Below are 17,888 nucleotides of genomic sequence, written 5' to 3'. Positions count from 1 at the left end.
GGCGCGCCCTGGCCGCCTGAACGCACCGCGGCGGGACTGAGCCGCCTGGGAGTGCAGCGGCCCGAAGAGCAGCGCCCCGAGGGAACCTGCGGCCACCGCCGCAGCATCTGGCGCCTCGCTGCTGGGCTTCCTCCTCCCGCCGCCTCCTCCTCCCACAGGCGGCGGCTGCTCCAGCTGCCCGGACTGGCCGCGCCGCGCGCTGCCTCTGGCTCAGAAGCGACCCGGGCAGCAGAGCAGCCGCAGCGAGCAGCCAGGGCTCCCCCGCCGGCCGGCCGGGCCAGGTGAGTGCCCGTCTCTGGGGGGCGGGAGGGGAGGCACAGACGCGCCGTCTCCTCTGGTCGTTCAGTTACGGGCTGTCCAAGGGCTGCAAAGTTGGGAGTCTCCCGCCGGGGTCCGCCCCGAGCGGCTGGGCTGAGGTGAGCGAGGGGGGGACTCGCTGGGGATGAAGGGACCTGGCTTCCTCCGCCGGCACGTCTTGCCCCGTCCTATGGCAGGGCAGGGGGGGAAAGCGGGTCCCGCTGGGTGCGGGGCGGAGAAGTACCTGGGGGAAAGTTGCCCGCTCAGGCCGGTGTTTGCAAGAGGAGGAGGCTGGTGCGATATGTCTGGGGCTGGCCGGGCTGCGGCGGGGGATCTTGTTTAGCAGCCCGGCTCCTAGGTGAACTGGGGGGAATGTGCAGCCCCTTCCCGCGGGCAGCAGGCTGGATGTACTGTACACCTCTGTCTTCACCCGAGCTGGGAAAGAGCCTTGTTATTATCGTTGGGGCCAAAGCCCAAAGCGCCTCTTCAGCTTTTTCCTCACTTATTGCCTGGGAAATGTAACTTTTGCCAAGCTAAAGGAGGAGAAACTAAATAAGAGCCCCGGGATCTGGCCCTAAGAAAAGAAAGAAAAAGAAAGTCTGCTGCGAAATAGGGCTCACAGGTGTAAACACAGCTCTCAACCTGCCAAGGACCCAGCTTTAAAATATGCCACTGACCCTCCCATAAGAAGAGACAATCGAGATAGCAAAGGCGGAACGTGTGGGGCCATTGATCTACATGAGTTCAGTGGGGTTGCGCAAGTGTAAGTAGGGACAATGTCTTGCCCATGCCTTCAGTGGGACCAGGACTTGACCCAGTATCTGTAATAGGCATCACGTTTTGTTTAACCACTGCTCCGGGGTTGTGTTTCTGATATCAGGAATAAGCAGTGAGATGGCAACAAGTTTCATTATGATGTGGACATAAATATTGGTTTGAAATGAGTGACTCCCCATGTAATTGAGCATGTTTAAGAGGCACTGCTGCAAGGGGTTCTTTCTGACTTTCCCTCTAATCAAGAGTGATAAAATGATTAACTTATCTGAAGTAGCCAGTGCATTACACAATAGCGCAGTGGTTCTCAACCAGCGGTCTGGGGGCCCCAATTTCAGGGGGTTCAGCAAGCAGGACCAGCGTTAGACTCGCTGGGGCCCAGGGCAGAAAGCTGAAGTCACACCACATGGGGCTGAAGCCAAAGCCTGAGCAACTTAGCTTTGCAGGGGCCCCTGTGGCATGGGGCCCCAGGCAATTACCTTACTTGCTACCCCCTAACACTAGCCCTGGCTTTTATATGCAGAAAACCAATTGTTGTGGCACAGGTGGGCCATGGAGTTTTTATAGACTGTATCGGGGAGGCGGTGGGGACGGCTCAGAAAGAAAACGATTGAGAACCCCTGCAATAGAGAATACCTTATTTCTGTAATGTTTTGACTGACGGGTTTTTGATGTTTGGGTAGATCAGACTTTTTAATACCTGCATCATGGCCATGTTTCTGTATGAATCACAGTAGGCCAATTTTGCTCTTAGTGACACCTGTACTTGCCCATTGTGTTCTATGGGGATGAATGGGTGTAACTGAGAGCTGAATTTAGCTCAGTATTTGTTATTGCTTATCTTTTCATGTTACATTCTAAAACAAAAATGGTGAAACAGATGCATTTTAAACAAGATATTTTGAAAGTCATCTGGGTATGGTAAGTCATTTGATACTTCTGAGAGCATTCTGTGCCAAAAAAATAAAAATCCTCCGCACAATAATTTAAAATTCTGCAAATTTTATTTGTCAAATAAATCTGGAGGCTCCAGCATGGCATTGGGGAGCACAGGGCACTGGCTGCACAGAGGTGGGAGATCACTAGGCAGCTCCCCCCCCCCCAGATACAGACTCAGCGGTAAGGCTGCACCCAATCCTGACACAGCGCAAGGACCTGCCTGCCCCAGAAACACCCCAGGACCCTGCCCACTTGGTGTGGGCAGGCAGGATCCAAGTGTAGAGGGGCTTAGTGTGCGGGGATCCAGGTGTGGGTTGAGGGGATTCTGTGTAGGGCAATCTGGTGTGGGTGGCTCATTGGGGGATCCAGGTGTGTGTGTGGGGGGTCCTGGGTGCAATGATAAAGGGACTCTGCATGGGGGGATCAGGTGAAGGTGGTTGGGGCTCAGCAGGGTGGAGGGTCTGGGTGTGCGGGAGAAAGAGCTCGGCAGGGGGGTATGGGTATGAGGGGCTCAGTGGGGAGGTCCAGATGCAGCTGGTTGAGGCTTGGTGGGGTGGGGATCCCGGTGCAGGTGGTTCGTTGGGGTGGTCCAGGTGCAGCAGGAGTGGGGCTCATTGGGGCGGCGTTCTGAGTGAAGGGGATGAGGCTCGGCAGGAGGGTCTGGGTATGAGGGGGTCTGGATGCACAGGGGTTGGGCGGATGGGGGAGCAGCTCCCGGTACAGGGATCCTTCCCCCTGCAGCTGATGGGTGCTGAAAGCAGCGGGGGGTGGGGGCTTTGCAGAGCTTCCTTCAGCTGGGGGAGAAAACTGGAAGTGGGTCTGACCCACCCCCGGATGCCATGCAAAGAAAGAGGAAGTCCCGTCCTCCCAGTCCAGCTGGAACTAGCAGCTGAGCCTGGCGCAGGGTAGGAGTCACCAGCTAGGTCTTCCCCAGTCCTGCCTACTGCCCCACAGTGATTTAGCTCTCTGCCGGCTGCCCTGGGCCCCCAAAACATACTGCTGGGGAGGGTCGCATGACTGCTCTTGTGGCTCCCCTTTGCGCATGCGCAGTGGCGCAGAATTCCTCCTGGAGTAAAAATTTGAAACTGTGTATATTGCAGCCTATCCTCTTATATTGCCTTTCATGAGGAATGATGTGCATGATAATTACTGAAACCATCTTTCCCTGAATTTAGAGAGAAAAGGTGGGTGAAGTATAAGCTTTCGAACTTACACAGGTCCTGAAGAAGAGCTTTGTTTATGCTCAAAAGCTTGCCTCTTTCACTGGCAGAAGTTCGTCCAATGAAAGGTATTACCTCACCCACCTTGTCTCTCTAATATCCTGGGACTAACACGGCTACAACATCACTGCATTTCCCTGACTTTGTCATTTTGTTACACTGAATTCAAAGAAAATGTTTCTCTCTTTCATCATTTAGAGACTGTATTTATAAATGTTTTTTATATACAATATTTTTCTTAAACTCTTTTTATAGTGCACAGTTTTACATTCATTGTTTACAGTTGCTGGCTGCTGTATGTGTGGGGATGTTGTTTTGAACTGTGCAAAGAACACTAAACAAAACAATTGTAAATTAATTTCTTAGCTTATCATCTTGCATATTCTTAAAGTGGCAGATCTGCTCAGATTCCCTTTACTGTTTTCATACCCTAAAATTATGGGCCAAATGCTGCTTGCCTTCCTTTTGTCTTTAATGTCCCCACTGGAACTATTTGCATGAGTAAGGTATGCAGGGTTTGGTCCTATGCAAGGTGACACTGGTGGCGTTTTTGTTTTGTTTGTTTGTTTGTTTAAAATTTTTTGTCAATAAAGAGTTGGAAACAGTCATTGAATTAAACCAAAGAACAGAAACAGCTAACTTTGCCATGTTAACGTTTAAATATTACACATTACTAAGAAAGCACACATATTGTAATTTATGGCTGAAAATTGTTTAAAGAGTGAAACATTTGAAAGATGTCATATAATTATAAATAATGTGTAAATTGGAGCCAACAAAATCTTTTCACATACATGAAGTGGCAGTTAGATTCTAATGTTAATATTTTACCTGGATCTCTATAGGTCAGATGGAACTGTGAGCAAATTTTTCCTCCTTAGTACATTCCAAATTGAATTTCAGGATTTAGTATTTAATACCTCAATATATGTGGCTCTAGTTGGGTGAGTGGAATGAAGAAGGGACTCAATTCCCACTCTTAAATTAATTAGCTTCATTTATGCCACCTATATTGGGGGGTGAGGGGGGGGTTGTAGGCAGAACTCCCCTTGAATGCAGTAGTAATTTTGCCTGACTAAGAATAGAATGGCATGAGAGGAAATATAGGAAGAAGAGTTACCTTTAAGTTCTGACAGTTTTAGCTCTCAGTATGAGACATGAGTAGCAGCCTCCACAAATATATTGCTTTTAACATTAAACACCATATTTGGGTTATGAATGTTGTATTTTCAGCTAAAAGCTAGACCAGAATGTATTTGAAGGGCAAAATGGTAATCAATAATTTTAAAGTATAGAAATATGTCTAAGGGTTTTGCTCTTATCTCAAACACATGAACTCAAAAATATTGCTTTTGTAAAATCAATGTTGTGTACACATCAAGAGATTGATTTTTATAAAATATACAATAATAAATGTCTTATATGAAATTATGTATTAATGCTGCTCATTTGGAAATCAGTCCTGCATTTCTTATATGCCAAAAAATCCTTCAAAGTAAATTAGAGACAAGGTGGGTGAAGTAATATATTTTATCAGACCAACTTCTGGTGATGAGAAAGACAAGCTACAACAATTTGAAGTAAATTTAAATTCTGGGTGCCCAAGGAATACAGGATTGATTATATCCTTTGTGCAAAGACCAAGGGACAAATCCTGTTCTCCGTGCTCATGAGCAGTACCACTCATGTGAGTGGCTGATCAGAATTTGCCTCCAAATGTAAAGTAAGGATCCAATTCTGAAATTCTGCAGTACTTCAGTGTGAGTGTAATCTGCATCAGGACTGTGGGATCAAGACCAAGTTTTTCAGTCATTGTATATAAAATGTGTAGGCATTTAAAAGGTTGAGAGATATTGGACTTTTCATGTGTTTATTTTAGTCCCCACTTCAGGCTTTTCCATACATCTTAATGGTTATGTGAGCTGTAACTACACAGACAGTTCAGGTATCTGGTATATGAGCAACTCTGTGGAGTTGTTCCATTGTTGTTCACTCTTTATTCCAACAGGTGGGACTCAATATAGCACCTTATTAAAGTGCTGGTCATCTTTTCTGCTCTCATGGTCCTCTTGTGTTTTCGGAGACAACTGCTCAATTGCAGCCTACTGACTATTACAGAAAAAAAATCCTATCATCACAGTAGTTGTGATCATTTTGTAACTTAAAAAATTTGTTTTTCAAGAAAAGAGAGAGCAAACCACATGTAGATGAAAGAGCAGATGGAAAAAAAACATACTAGAGTTTTGGAAAAGTCTGGTCAAGTTAAAATACTTATTTACTTCATGGCTTTCAGAAGAAGTTACTAGAATTTGTACTTAATATTTATATTATGTAAAATTAGAATGAGATAATTTTAGTTAATTTTTTAGTCACCAAAACACTAACCACAAATGTAGCTTTAGACGTGTTCTCATTTATAGAGTTCTTTAGAGGATATTCATTGAAGAAGCAATCCTGCAAGATGTTATGATGGGCGAACCTGAAGTTGTCACACAAGATCAAACATGAGTGTTTAGGAGCAGTACAGATTGCATGTACCAGGAAAAGTGAATAATGTATATACACTGATTAGGAACATATTATTGTGGACTCATTAAAAAACAAAATCCGGTTACTGGCATCTATGGATATTTTAAATATTAAAAAACCCCATGTTGTACTCTGTAGAGAATAGTTTAGGTTGGCTTTCTGCCTGGATTTGAGTCTTCTGGGCATGCTGGATTATAGATATTGCCAAATTCTCCATTTTAATTTGTCTTCCAACCATTGGATTTTGGATTGTTCCATGTAGATTTTGCACCAAATTAATTCCAGGTGTTATTGTTGATTTCAGTGAAGTTAAGAATAAACCTGGCCCATTATATCTGAGATTTTTGAGCTTTTGTTCTGTCATTACAATAGTTATTCTGTGCCTACATCATCGTTTTCACAATGACATGAAAAAGTGAGGTTATTATATTCATGTTAAACTAAGTCAGTACTTTCCTCAGTGTGACTCATAACTGAGGAAGCTAATCACTTTATAACTGTTGATGATGAGCAAGAAGGAAAGAACCCAGATTGAGTTCAGGTTCCAGACTGAGTTTGCCAAGCTGACACTTATGCCTGGTCTACACACAGAAATTGAATTGGATTTAACTAAATTGTTTTCTAAAACAGTGGCTCTCAACCTTTCCAGACTACTGTGCCCCTTTCAGGAGTCTGATTTGTCTTGTGTACCTCAAGTTTCACCTCACTTAATAAGTACTTGCTTACAAAAACAGACAGAAAAATACAAAAGTGTCATAGCACACTATTACTGAAAAACTGCTTACTTTCTCATTACTACCACATAATTATAAAATAAATCATTTGGAATATAAATATTGTACTTACATTTCAGTGTATAGTATATAGAGCAGTATAAACAAGTCGTATGAAATTTTAGTTTGTACTGACTTCACTAGTGCTTTTTGTGTAGCCTGTTGTTAAACTAGGCAAATATCTAGATGAGTTGATGTAACCCCAGGAAGACCTCTGTGTACCCACAGGGATGTGTGTACCTCTGGTTGAGAACCAGTGTTCTAAACTGAGTTAGTTAAAGTAGCCTAATCTTCCTGTGTGGACACTCAGACGTATTTTAAAAGTGGCTAATATCGATTTAGCTTAATTCAATTATATTAGCCCAACCTCAACACCTGGTTTGGCCTGACCTTTGCCCTTCCCTTTCTCAGACAGCTTTTTGTGGAGCCTCTCTGTCATGTACTCCTTCTACACCCTCGTTTTGCGGGACTGCTACTAGCAGGTCAGGCTTCTGTATTATAATATGAACTGGCTACAGAGTTTCCTTCCCAGAGAGATACACTAGATGCATTCCCGGTTCAGATCCTTTAATAGACTGCCAAGAATGGCTGTTGTGAGCTTAAGTATATTATACACAGCACCATTTGGGGGTTAAACAGTATAATACAATTTAACATGCTGTTAAACTCTCCTTGTAAGGGAGTCCTCCGTCCGCCACATACTGCACCAGCCAGGAGCAGCACTAGCGCAGCCAGGAGCTCTGCTGAGACAGTGTTTGGTGCGGGAGGGGCAGCATGTGTCTGCTCCTTCAACGGCACATGCACCAAAGTTAGTGTACTTCCCAGTGCAACATGTTGCTTAGGCCATGCTCCCCGCCTCCTGTCAGATCAAAGCTATTTGAAGAGTGAATCACTCCCTGAAAATGAAGAGGCATTAGCTTCTGTGCTTAGCGTTCATTTGGCCATTGGGATACAATAAAAGTGAACTTTGATTTTTCTTTTTTTTAAAGTCGGCTAAATATTTCACCTTGCAACTCCTAAGGAATTCCAACAGCTGCAAGGATGGGAGATAAGAGATCTGCTGAATCCATAAAGTGAGGTGTAGGATGAGATCACGTCATCATTTTGCTTTCTTTGCTTCTGCTTCTGCTGCTGTATGAGCCAGGAGAGCATGGAAAGGAGAGTGGGGGAGACTGTTTCACTACTCGCACGCGTGCACACACACAGGAAGATGTAGAAAGTTTAAGCGTAAGTTTTCAGGAGAAGGCCAAGTAGAAGTATGAATTAAGCATTCTTCTCTCTGGCATCCGTGCCTCCAACTTCAGTTTCTCCAAGATAGTATTGTGAAAATATCTGTCTTGCTCACTGTTCTGACTGTGTACATCTCCATCTTCAAAACCTCTTAGGATATGTCTACAGGGCAGCTGGGAGCGAGCCTCCCAGCCTGGGTAGACAAACTCATGCTAGTGGGGCTTGAGCTAGGAACTAAAAATAGCAGCATGGACATTGTGGTTTAGGCTCTAAGGCCTTGGAGGTCAGGTGGGCTTGGGAGCCTGAACTTCAGCCTGAGCCACTGTAACGATGCGGTTCTGGCGGGACCCAACTGAGAGTGCCAATTTAGGACAAATTGCTCAAGCAGGGCAGTTACAGCCCAAGGCTGGGGTTTTCCCACCTCTAAGGCAAACCAAACCAGCCAGACAAAGAGGACTTTGGTCTCACCCCACTGGCTAATCACAAGTCACACAAGCAATTTCCTTAGACACTCCAGTTTCCCCAGTATCACCACCAGTGCCACTCATCATGGGGACAAATGGTTATGAAAACCAATACCCCAGTAAAAGAAAAAAGGCTCTCCTAATCCCACAGGACCACGCCCCAGACCCAGGTCAATATACAAATTAGATCTTACCCACAAATCACACTGTTGCCAATCCTTTAGAATTTAAAATCTAAAGGTTTATTCATAAAAGGAAAAAGATAGAGATGAGAGTTAGAATTGGTTACATGGAATCAATTACATACAGTAATGGCAAAGTTCTTGGTTTAGGCTTGTAGCAGTGATGAAATAAACTGCAGGTTCAAATCAAGTCTCTGGAGTACATCCCCAGCTGGGATGGGTCCTCAGTCCTTTGTTCAGAGCTTCAGTTTGTAGCAAAGTCCCTCCAGAGGTAAGAAGCAGGATTGAAGACAAGATGGAGACGAGGCATCAGCCTTTTATAGTCTGTTCCAGGTGTAAGAACACCTCTTTGTTCTTACTGTGGAAAATTACAGCAAAATGGAATCTGGAGTCACATGGGCAAGTTCCTGCATACTTTGAGTTACAAGGCGTATCTGCCTTCTCTCCATGGATCAGTTGTATAGCTGATGGTCCATAATGGGCCATCAAGCAGGCTAGGCAAAGCTAACACCAAGTTGTCTGAGATGTCTCCCAGAAGCATAGCATAAGTTTGAAATACAGACAGTATAGAGACAATATTCACAACTTCAACTACAAAATTGATACACACATATAGACAGCATAATCATAACCAGCAAACCATAACCTTGTTTTAGACACCTCATTTGACCCCCTTTTTACAAGATTTGGTGCCACTACAGGACTTTGGTTGCAACCATGTTCTGTATGGTCCCAGATTATATCAATAACGTCACAGCCGCAACATCCAGACTGCTAGTTTTGGCATGATAGCTCAAGACTGTTAGCATGAGTCTGTCTACCTGGGCAATGTGGCTTACTCCCCACTGCAGTATAGACATGCCCTTAATGGTTCCTCTTGCCATCCACATCAAATTCAAGTCCTGTAGCTGAATGTCAAGGCTTTGTAAAACGTTGCTTTTCTCACTTGCCACTTCTTCTCTTGTCCCTCCTACTGAACTCAGACTACATGCCTAAGTGCTTCCCTAGTCTCCATCTTCCACTTACCTCCTCGACAACTTGCATGAGGACCTATATGTTTGGAATTTCCATCCTGACTATGTCTGCCGTGCCTTCACACTTTTCATGAAACCTATAGCACTACTTAGAGTAGAGTTTAACAACCTCCCACCCCTGAGGCACTGAGACATAAAAGCAAACATAGCTACTTTGCTGCTTATTGCAACCCTTCCTCCTCATCCTCCATCCATATTTTGTCTATTTAGTTTGTAAACTCCTTGAAGCGGAGACCGTTGCCCCAATCATATGTTGCCTTAAGGCTTTTATGTTGATCCAGTCTTAAGGACTCTTAACAGATCTCTCTCTGGGGGATAGCCCATGTGTAAGGTGATTTCTCGGTCAGTGTAGATCTTGTGAAACAGCTGTAAGATGCCCCCTTTCTCATTCCCCAGCATATGGGGTATGCAAGGTTGGGGGAAAGGAGAGAGTGAGGCTGTATGGCTGCTCTCACTTACTATAGACTGAACTATTTCCAGAATGGCCTTGGAATAAAAGGAGACACGAAGGTGACTTAAGGCTATAAACTGCCCCATTTCTGTACTGAATGCAAGAATTCAAGAACTCAGAATTGGGGTCTTTGTCTCTGGAAAAACACTAGCTGCACTTCTAGTATTATATAAAATAAGTTAAAATAATGCAAAATCCTACATTAGTTCCATATTAAGGTTAAGATTTACATGCTCCCAAAGTCAGGAAATACAAAAGTTAAGGCTGAATGTACAGTCTTTTGGATTCAAACAAAACAGTCCATGTGTTTCATTATTTTTTTATTGTGTCTGACACCAGTCACTCAGATTGACACTAAGTTTAGGTTCACGAGAGTCTTAGTCACTGAGTAGATGCTTATTGGAAAAACACCCAGTAGGCTATTACACTCATGAACTGCACATATGAATTTTATATGAGTTTGTTTATACTATGTCTCAAACTTCAACAGTTACATGAGTGTAACTCAGGCAGAACTTGGCCCACTGTGCTTGGCTTCTTTGCATTTGTAAGAGACCATCCAATACCAATAACCTAGAATAAGTCAAAATATAGATTCCCTCCCAAGGGTTTTCCCCTGATTACCACTAGCAGCTGAGCCAATGTTTTGAGGTGGTTTGCTGTGGTGTACATACAACATTTTGCTCACTGTGAGCTGCTTTTAGGTGTTAGGATATAGCTTTCTTAAAAATGAAGTATTAAACATCTTTTGACGTATTAAACATTACTTGCATCACTTTTAGCCATTCACAAAAGGCCTACAAAAGCTTACAAGTGAAGAAAAATACATTGTACCTGTAGACAAATTGAAACAGGAAATATCAATTAAATTAAGCTTTACTTGTTACACGTTGGATAGACTAGCTGAAACACACGTTCAGGGACATATAAACACTTGTAGCAGCCAAAGGAAAAGGTGGTATTCTATCAGAAGATAAACTGATTTTTACAGACTACTTGTATGTCTCAGTTTGCAGTCTTAGGCCTTGTCTAAACTACAGGGGAAATTGGATCTAAGCTACGCAATTTGAGTTACGTGAATAGCATAACTGAAATCGACGTAGCTTAGATTTACTTACGACGGGGTCCACACTACACAATGTCGTCTCCTGTTGACTCCCCCCACTATTCTCGATCCTGTGGAGTACAGGAGTTGACAGGAAAGCATCATCTGCGGTCGATTTAGTGGGTCTTCACTAGACCCGCTAAATCGACCGCCAATGCATCGATCGCCGCTCATCGATCCCCCGGTAAGTGTAGACATGCCCTTAGAAAACACCATACACAGTATCATTCAAATAATTCTTTTACTGTCTTCTGGAAAAAACTGACCGCCCCCCACCCCCAACTTAGGACAACATTTTTTAAAGGATGGCGTTATTTCTGCTGTTAAGTCAGTGGACGTTGTATGTGCCAGATTTAACAGTGACATAAGACTTTCCAACATAAGCATCCTCCCCATTACATCTCTCTTACTTCAGCCAAAGTTTAAAAATAAACTAGAAGCTTTACTACTTTCTGATGCCAATCTGGAAAATAAGGGAGCGGAGCTGATGGAAGAAGCTGATAGTCTTATTCTTATCCTGGAGAAAGCAATGGGAAGCACTGAGAAAGAGAGAGAGAGAGAGAGAGAGACATACCTGCACAGTCCCAGCCATCCTTCCTGTGTCTTGCTCCTGACTTACTTCTTGCAGCTGGCATAATACAGGCTGTCTGTTGTCACAAAAATGCAACAGAAAAGGCTTACTATTTCAACACTTCCAACTTCAACAAAGAAAACATATCATATTGCAACATGACTCCAGAAGAATGAGAAAAATATCCCCAATGTAAGAAAGTGCTAAATATGTCTATATGTGAGTGATCTTTTGGAGACATACTGAAGTACAGTATGGTTACTAAGGGTGAAATCCTGGCTGCAGTGACTTCAGTGGAGCCAGGATTTCACTCCAGGTCCTTTTCATATCACTGCTAATGTTCTGCTTTTATTTTAAAACTGTGTTGAGTTAATATAATATGATTGTTTTCATGTGGCCTCTTTTTGCTCCAGTTATGTTTTTAACTTGAAATAAAAGCTAACAACAATTAATATTAGAATAATTAAAACAGAAAAATAAATACAAATATTAGATTAATACAATTTGTATTAGGGTTGTTTGCTAGAGGGAGCTACAAACTTTAACATTACAATAATGCTATTTAAAGGTATGCAAAATACTGTCTGGAGTTTTTAAATAATTCTGTAATGTAGGAAAATATTTGTATTAAAGCCAGAGGTCTTTAATGGGACTCTCTCTAAGTAATGGATGCAGGATTAGAACAAAAGAAAGTGAAGACAACATACCCGGTAGTTAGGTATGAATGTCTGAATTTCAAGTGTTTGCAATGATTTTAAATGGTGAAAAGTTGTTCTGGATAAAGTTGGACATAATAAAACAAGTTCCAAGTAGTTTATTTTTTAAAATGTAAAGAGTACAAAAAAGAGAAACACTTACTGGTTTTCATATTCTTTTTCCTTACAGTTGTATTCAAAGAGAACTGTGAAGGCTTTATGGAACTTTTAAAATTCAGTTTCACAAAGAGTACAGTACAGTGCAGGACAATAATGTTCATAGTAAATACCATCTGTTTCATCTAGAGAGATTGAATTGGTCTTAAACCCACTCAAAATGTACTTTTATCAAAAAAGCAGAACTTCTTTAGAAAACTGCTCTTCTATTTCAAAAGTGCTGGCACAATATGGCACATGGTTTGGAAAAAGCAGTGGATGACACTATTGCACCATAATAAGGCAATAACCAATAAAGGTCTTCTCTAATTCAAACAACTTGAACATTGTAAGTAATACTAACAATCATCTTAAATGTCATTACTTGAGAACACCGAGCTGTAATTTAAATACACCTCTACCCTGATATAACGCGACCCGATATAACACGAATTCGGATATAACGCGGTAAAGCAGTGCTCCGGGGGAGCGGGGCTGCGCACTCCGGTGGATCAAAGCAAGTTCGATATAACTCACTGGATAACCGTACTCTGGCTGGATAACCATACTCAGAGAATTGTTATTAATGGTTCCCAATCCTGCTGGAAAGGTATAACAAGTGGGTCTGTTTTGGGACCGGCTCTGTTCAATATCTTCATCAACGACTTAGATATTGGCATAGAAAGTACGCTTATTAAGTTTGCAGATGATACCAAACTGGGAGGGATTGCAACTGCTTTCGAGGACAGGGTCATAATTCAAAATGATCTGGACAAATTGGAGAAATGGTCTGAGGTAAACAGGATGAAGTTTAACAAAGACAAATGCAAAGTGCTCCACTTAGGAAGGAAAAATCAGTTTCACACATACAGAATGGGAAGAGACTGTCTAGGAATGAGTACGGCAGAAAGGGATCTAGGGGTTATAGTGGACCACAAGCTAAATATGAGTCAACAGTGTGATGCTGTTGCAAAAAAAGCAAACATGATTCTGGGATGCATTAACAGGTGTGTTGTGAGCAAGACACGAGAAATCATTCTTCCGCTCTACTCTGCGCTGGTTAGGCCTCAACTGGAATATTGTGTCCAGTTCTGGGCACCGCATTTCAAGAAAGATGTGGAGAAATTGGAGAGGGTCCAGAGAAGAGCAACAAGAAAGATTAAAGGTCTTGAGAACATGACCTATGAAGGAAGGCTGAAAGAATTGGGTTTGTTTAGTTTGGAAAAGAGAAGACTGAGAGGGGACATGATAGCGGTTTTCAGGTATCTAAAAGGGTGTCATAAGGAGGGAGAAAACTTGTTACCTTAGTCTCTAAGGATAGAACAAGAAGCAATGGGCTTAAACTGCAGCAAGGGAGGTTTAGGTTGGACATTAGGAAAAAGTTTCTAACTGTCAGGGCGGTTGGGGGGAGGGATAGCTCAGTGGTTTGAGCATTGGTCTGTTAAACCCAGGGTTGTGAGTTCAATCTTTGAGGGGGCCACTTAGGGATCTGGGGCAAAATCAGTACTTGGTCCTGCTAGTGAAGGCAGGGGGCTGGACTTGATGACCTTTCAAGGTCCCTTCCAGTTGTTCCCCCCACCTCCCCTACTGTGGTCTGTTTCTTCTTGTGACTCATCCTTCTAGCCATGTTACATTTAGTCTCACCCCTTCTGGTAACAGAGTGCAACAAAAGCAAGCATCTGATCCCTCCGTTCAGTCTGCTGCCCTCAATTCAGGGCCCAGTTGTCCATATACCCTTTTCTCAGGGCTTACAGTAGACCATATGCCCTTCACAGGGGCTTTATGCCACCTTGCCAATGGCTGGTAGGGGAATCCAGGCTCATCTGCTACACTGGGTTCCAGTCCAGAGACTCTAGGACAGGCAGTCAAAGTTCACACTTCCAGACTCCCTGCTGCCACTTCTCTGGACTTCTTCCTACCAAGGCTTTCCCTGGGGGTTCTTCTCATCCTGCAGGAGCCTTCCTGTTCCTTACAGGTCTCTTTACTCCCTGCTACCATGAGAGTGACAGCAGAGTTCCTCCCTCTCTCCCTGCAACCTCTCAAACTTCTGTCCACATGCCCCTTAGACTTTACCATCTAGGGAGACCAGATAGCAAGTGTGAAAAATTGGGACAGGGTGGGGGGTATTAGGAGCTCATCTAAAAAAAAGCCCCAAATATCGGGACTATCCCTATAAAATCAGGACATCTGGTCACCCTATTACCATCACTCTTGGGCTTCACTGCCTCCAGCTGCCTTTCAGCTCAAGACAGGCCACCTCTGGACCCTTGTTTCACTGTCCCCAGCCTATAAGGTTTCCTCCTGGCTCAGGATCCACCAGTTCTGACTCCAGGTCTCCCGGGCTCTCTCTGCATTTAGCCTAAGAGAAGAAACCTCTCTACTGATAAGCTGGGTCTCTTCCATGGCCTTCCTTTCCCACTATCTTGTGCTCCTTTTTTTATAAAGATCCAGCACCATCTTAGCTGGACTTGATCACCTGTTATGCCTAATACTCCTCCAGGTGCCATCCAGTGGCCTAATTGAGCTCAGGCTCCTGTTAACCCATGGTTAACCAGTGTAGAGTCTATACACCCCATCACAAGAAGCTTCTGTCTAGTGATTCTGTATCATATGTGCTCCGTTTACAAATGAAAATATGCTGTTCTAACTGACAACTCTGCAAATTCAGCCTGGGCACTGAGAGTCAAGCAGACTTCTTTCCTTCTCCTACATGATCACAAATACTAAACTGTAGGCCAATTTCTATCCTCACTTATTACCTGCAACCCTGCTGTCTCCAAATTATGTCCTCAATTATACCTTTGCAATTCCATTAACTTTTAGAATCTTTATTACTAGTAATGATGCACAAGCCAGAACCCACATATGTTCTCAGGCTGCAAATTTAATTGTATTCTTATTACTAGAAAACGTGGTTTCCAAATGATTGAATGATCATATACGGTACAAATTGTATTTCAGTAGTTAGTCATAGCTATTGGAATACTATTTGTACAGTAGTGTGGTGTTTGGTTTGGTTTGGTTTGGTTTTAAATACATGTCTTAATACATTATTAAATGAGGATAAGGTAGGAGCTGTGCATCAGTATTGTATGTGACATATAATAGGAAATTTGCTCTTTAATCTTCTGGATGCCACTTTAGACATTCCTAGGGTTCAGGGAAGTTCACAATTCAACTGTTGGGTGCTAAGTAGTACAGCCAATTGATGGTACAATCTGTATGTGTTGAGTGTGTTGTCTGAGAATATCACTATGGGTAAATCCTTTGCCTTACAGAGGAAGGAATTTGCCTTTAAAACTGGGGAATTGGTTTATAACTTGATTTTTGTTAGGGGGTGATGTAGTCTGAGGTCTGGGGAAATTTGGTGTATCTCAAGGTAATGGCTGCATACCCACACCTTTTGGATGGGCACCTCATTTATTTACGAATCAAAATAAATAATGATAAAATATATTATGGCACCAAGACCCTGAGAGTTTAACAACTGATATTCCCAGGTTACATACATAAAATCATTTAAGCACAGGGGTCTTTGTAATCAGTCTTGGGACAATTAAAGTAATTCTGCAGTTCAATCAAATGCAAATATATAGTTTTATTTTTAGAAATTGTAACAGAGGTGAGCTGAAGACTGACTTGGAATACATTTCCTGTGAATCTCTGAGGTGCTTGTTTGTCTTTAGATTCTAGTGTTTCTTGAATTACTTTATTTTTTATCTAGTTTCAACTCATCCTTGCTAAGACTCATGATTTATATTAGCTAACTCTTCCATTCTAATGTGATGTTTCTTTTTGTTCAGTTTTAGGCTCTTATTCTTTGCTCAACTGAGTTTTCCTCTAAAGGGCCTTTCTTTGAGGTGTTTAATTTCTGTAGCACACATGACAACATTACCCATGATATGTAGTACTTAACTTCTTCCAATTGATAAAAAATATTGGTACATTTCTTCCTTCAGAATTATTTCAGAAGGTGATGATATTCCAAATTATAGGCCGCATACAGTATCTCCAAAATGCATATAATATACTAGTTTCATTATCCCAATAAATCTACCTAAACCCATTGTTCCCAACTACTATGGGATTTCTTGGTTACCGTATAGCTATTGGAAGTCCTGGTTGATGTTCATGCTGTATTGCTCTTATTAAAGTCTTTTGGGCTAATGTCTATTTTCTGTATTTACATTTGATACATTTGAGTGATACATACAGATTGCTTCCACGCTTTTCCAACCACTTTTTTCCTGCTCATTTCTTTTGTTTGGTCCAACCCTTCTGCAGTGCAGTTGGCCCTTTTCAAGGTGGATACATTTGATCTTTTCCTCTCAGATAACATAATCCTATTAACACATTCTGATAGACCTTTAAATATCAGCACCTTCTTGCAAGTACCTTCAAAGTCACTGGCCAAGATTTCAAAAACAAATGCCTAAAGTTTTAAATATCTAAATAGATTTTCTTGATTTTCAAAAGTGCTAAGCACTCAGCAGCTCTCATTGACTGGTATAGCTTTGCACTGCTCCCATCTCCTGGTACCAGCACTTGTCTGCCATAGTATATCTGTAGTAACTATTCATTTTGTACTAATAAAATATTTTCATTAATTTGAATGCTTGCAATGGCCTATTTTTCAGCTCTAAACTAAAGATATGTTTACAAATGTGCACTTTCTGCAAATAGGAAGGATCCTATCACAACCTAAAATAGTACACCTCTACCTCGATATAACGCTGTCCTCGGGAGCCAAAAAATCTTATCGTGTTATAGGTGAAACCACGTTATATTGAACTTGCTTTGATCCACCGGAGTGCGCAGCCCCGCCCTGCCTCCCCGGAGCATTGCTTTACTGCGTTATATCCGAATTTGTGTTATATCCGGTCGCGTTATATCGAGGTAGCGGTGTATGTGCAGAAATATGGTATATTTTTGAAGATATATATCTATATATATATAATTTTGGTGTGTCACAGAGTCCTAAGGTCTGTAGAGTATCTGATATATATATATATATATATATATTACAGATATATACTACATGTATTAAAAGTAATGCTTTGAAGTTTGTTTTAAATTGTAATAGAATCCGTTCTAATTGCAATAAGTGCACAGCTATAAACTTAACTTTTGGTTATAGCAGAAAAAGAGATGCTTAACAAGAATTTCTGGGTCATTCCACATTCTAGCCCTCTACAGGAAGAATGTAAGCCCCATTTGGGTAGAAATAGCAGAGTTGAAAAGATTTACATCCATGTCTCGGAAGTATCATCTAATGTAATATCTACAATCCTGTCCTTTTGCTGATCATTGTTATAGAATATGATTTTTCCCCCTTGTGTGTTCTAGAATGATTGCCTGTGGAGTGCAGCACTGCTGTGCTGGCAGAGTCCAGGAGCTTTTACTGAAATTCAAGATTTCTCTAGCTATCATTTTACTTCACGTGTTTCTGGCTACCTCGGACATACGTA

The 17,888-nt window shown here is 42.3% G+C and overlaps 1 protein-coding gene across 1 annotated transcript in view; it reads left to right on the top strand.

Annotated features, from left to right (window-relative positions):
• Positions 1-268: 268 nt before the first annotated feature.
• Positions 269-17,888, top strand: part of LOC112108245 (adhesion G-protein coupled receptor G2) — a 92,846-nt gene continuing 75,226 nt past the window's right edge. Inside the window, exons 1-2 of the mRNA XM_029911113.1 lie at positions 269-281; positions 17,767-17,885. Coding sequence (XP_029766973.1) covers positions 17,768-17,885 — 118 coding nt within the window. The 5' untranslated portion in view covers positions 269-281; position 17,767. The remainder of the gene's footprint in view (positions 282-17,766; positions 17,886-17,888) is intronic.

The sequence above is a fragment of the Terrapene carolina genome, unplaced genomic scaffold, assembly GCF_002925995.2.
Source record: "Terrapene carolina triunguis isolate 2854851 unplaced genomic scaffold, T_m_triunguis-2.0 Scaffold23, whole genome shotgun sequence".
In the NCBI taxonomy this organism is placed as follows: Eukaryota; Metazoa; Chordata; order Testudines; family Emydidae; genus Terrapene; species Terrapene triunguis.
Note: the sequence above shows the minus strand (reverse complement) of the source record. Positions and strands in the feature narration are given on the sequence as shown.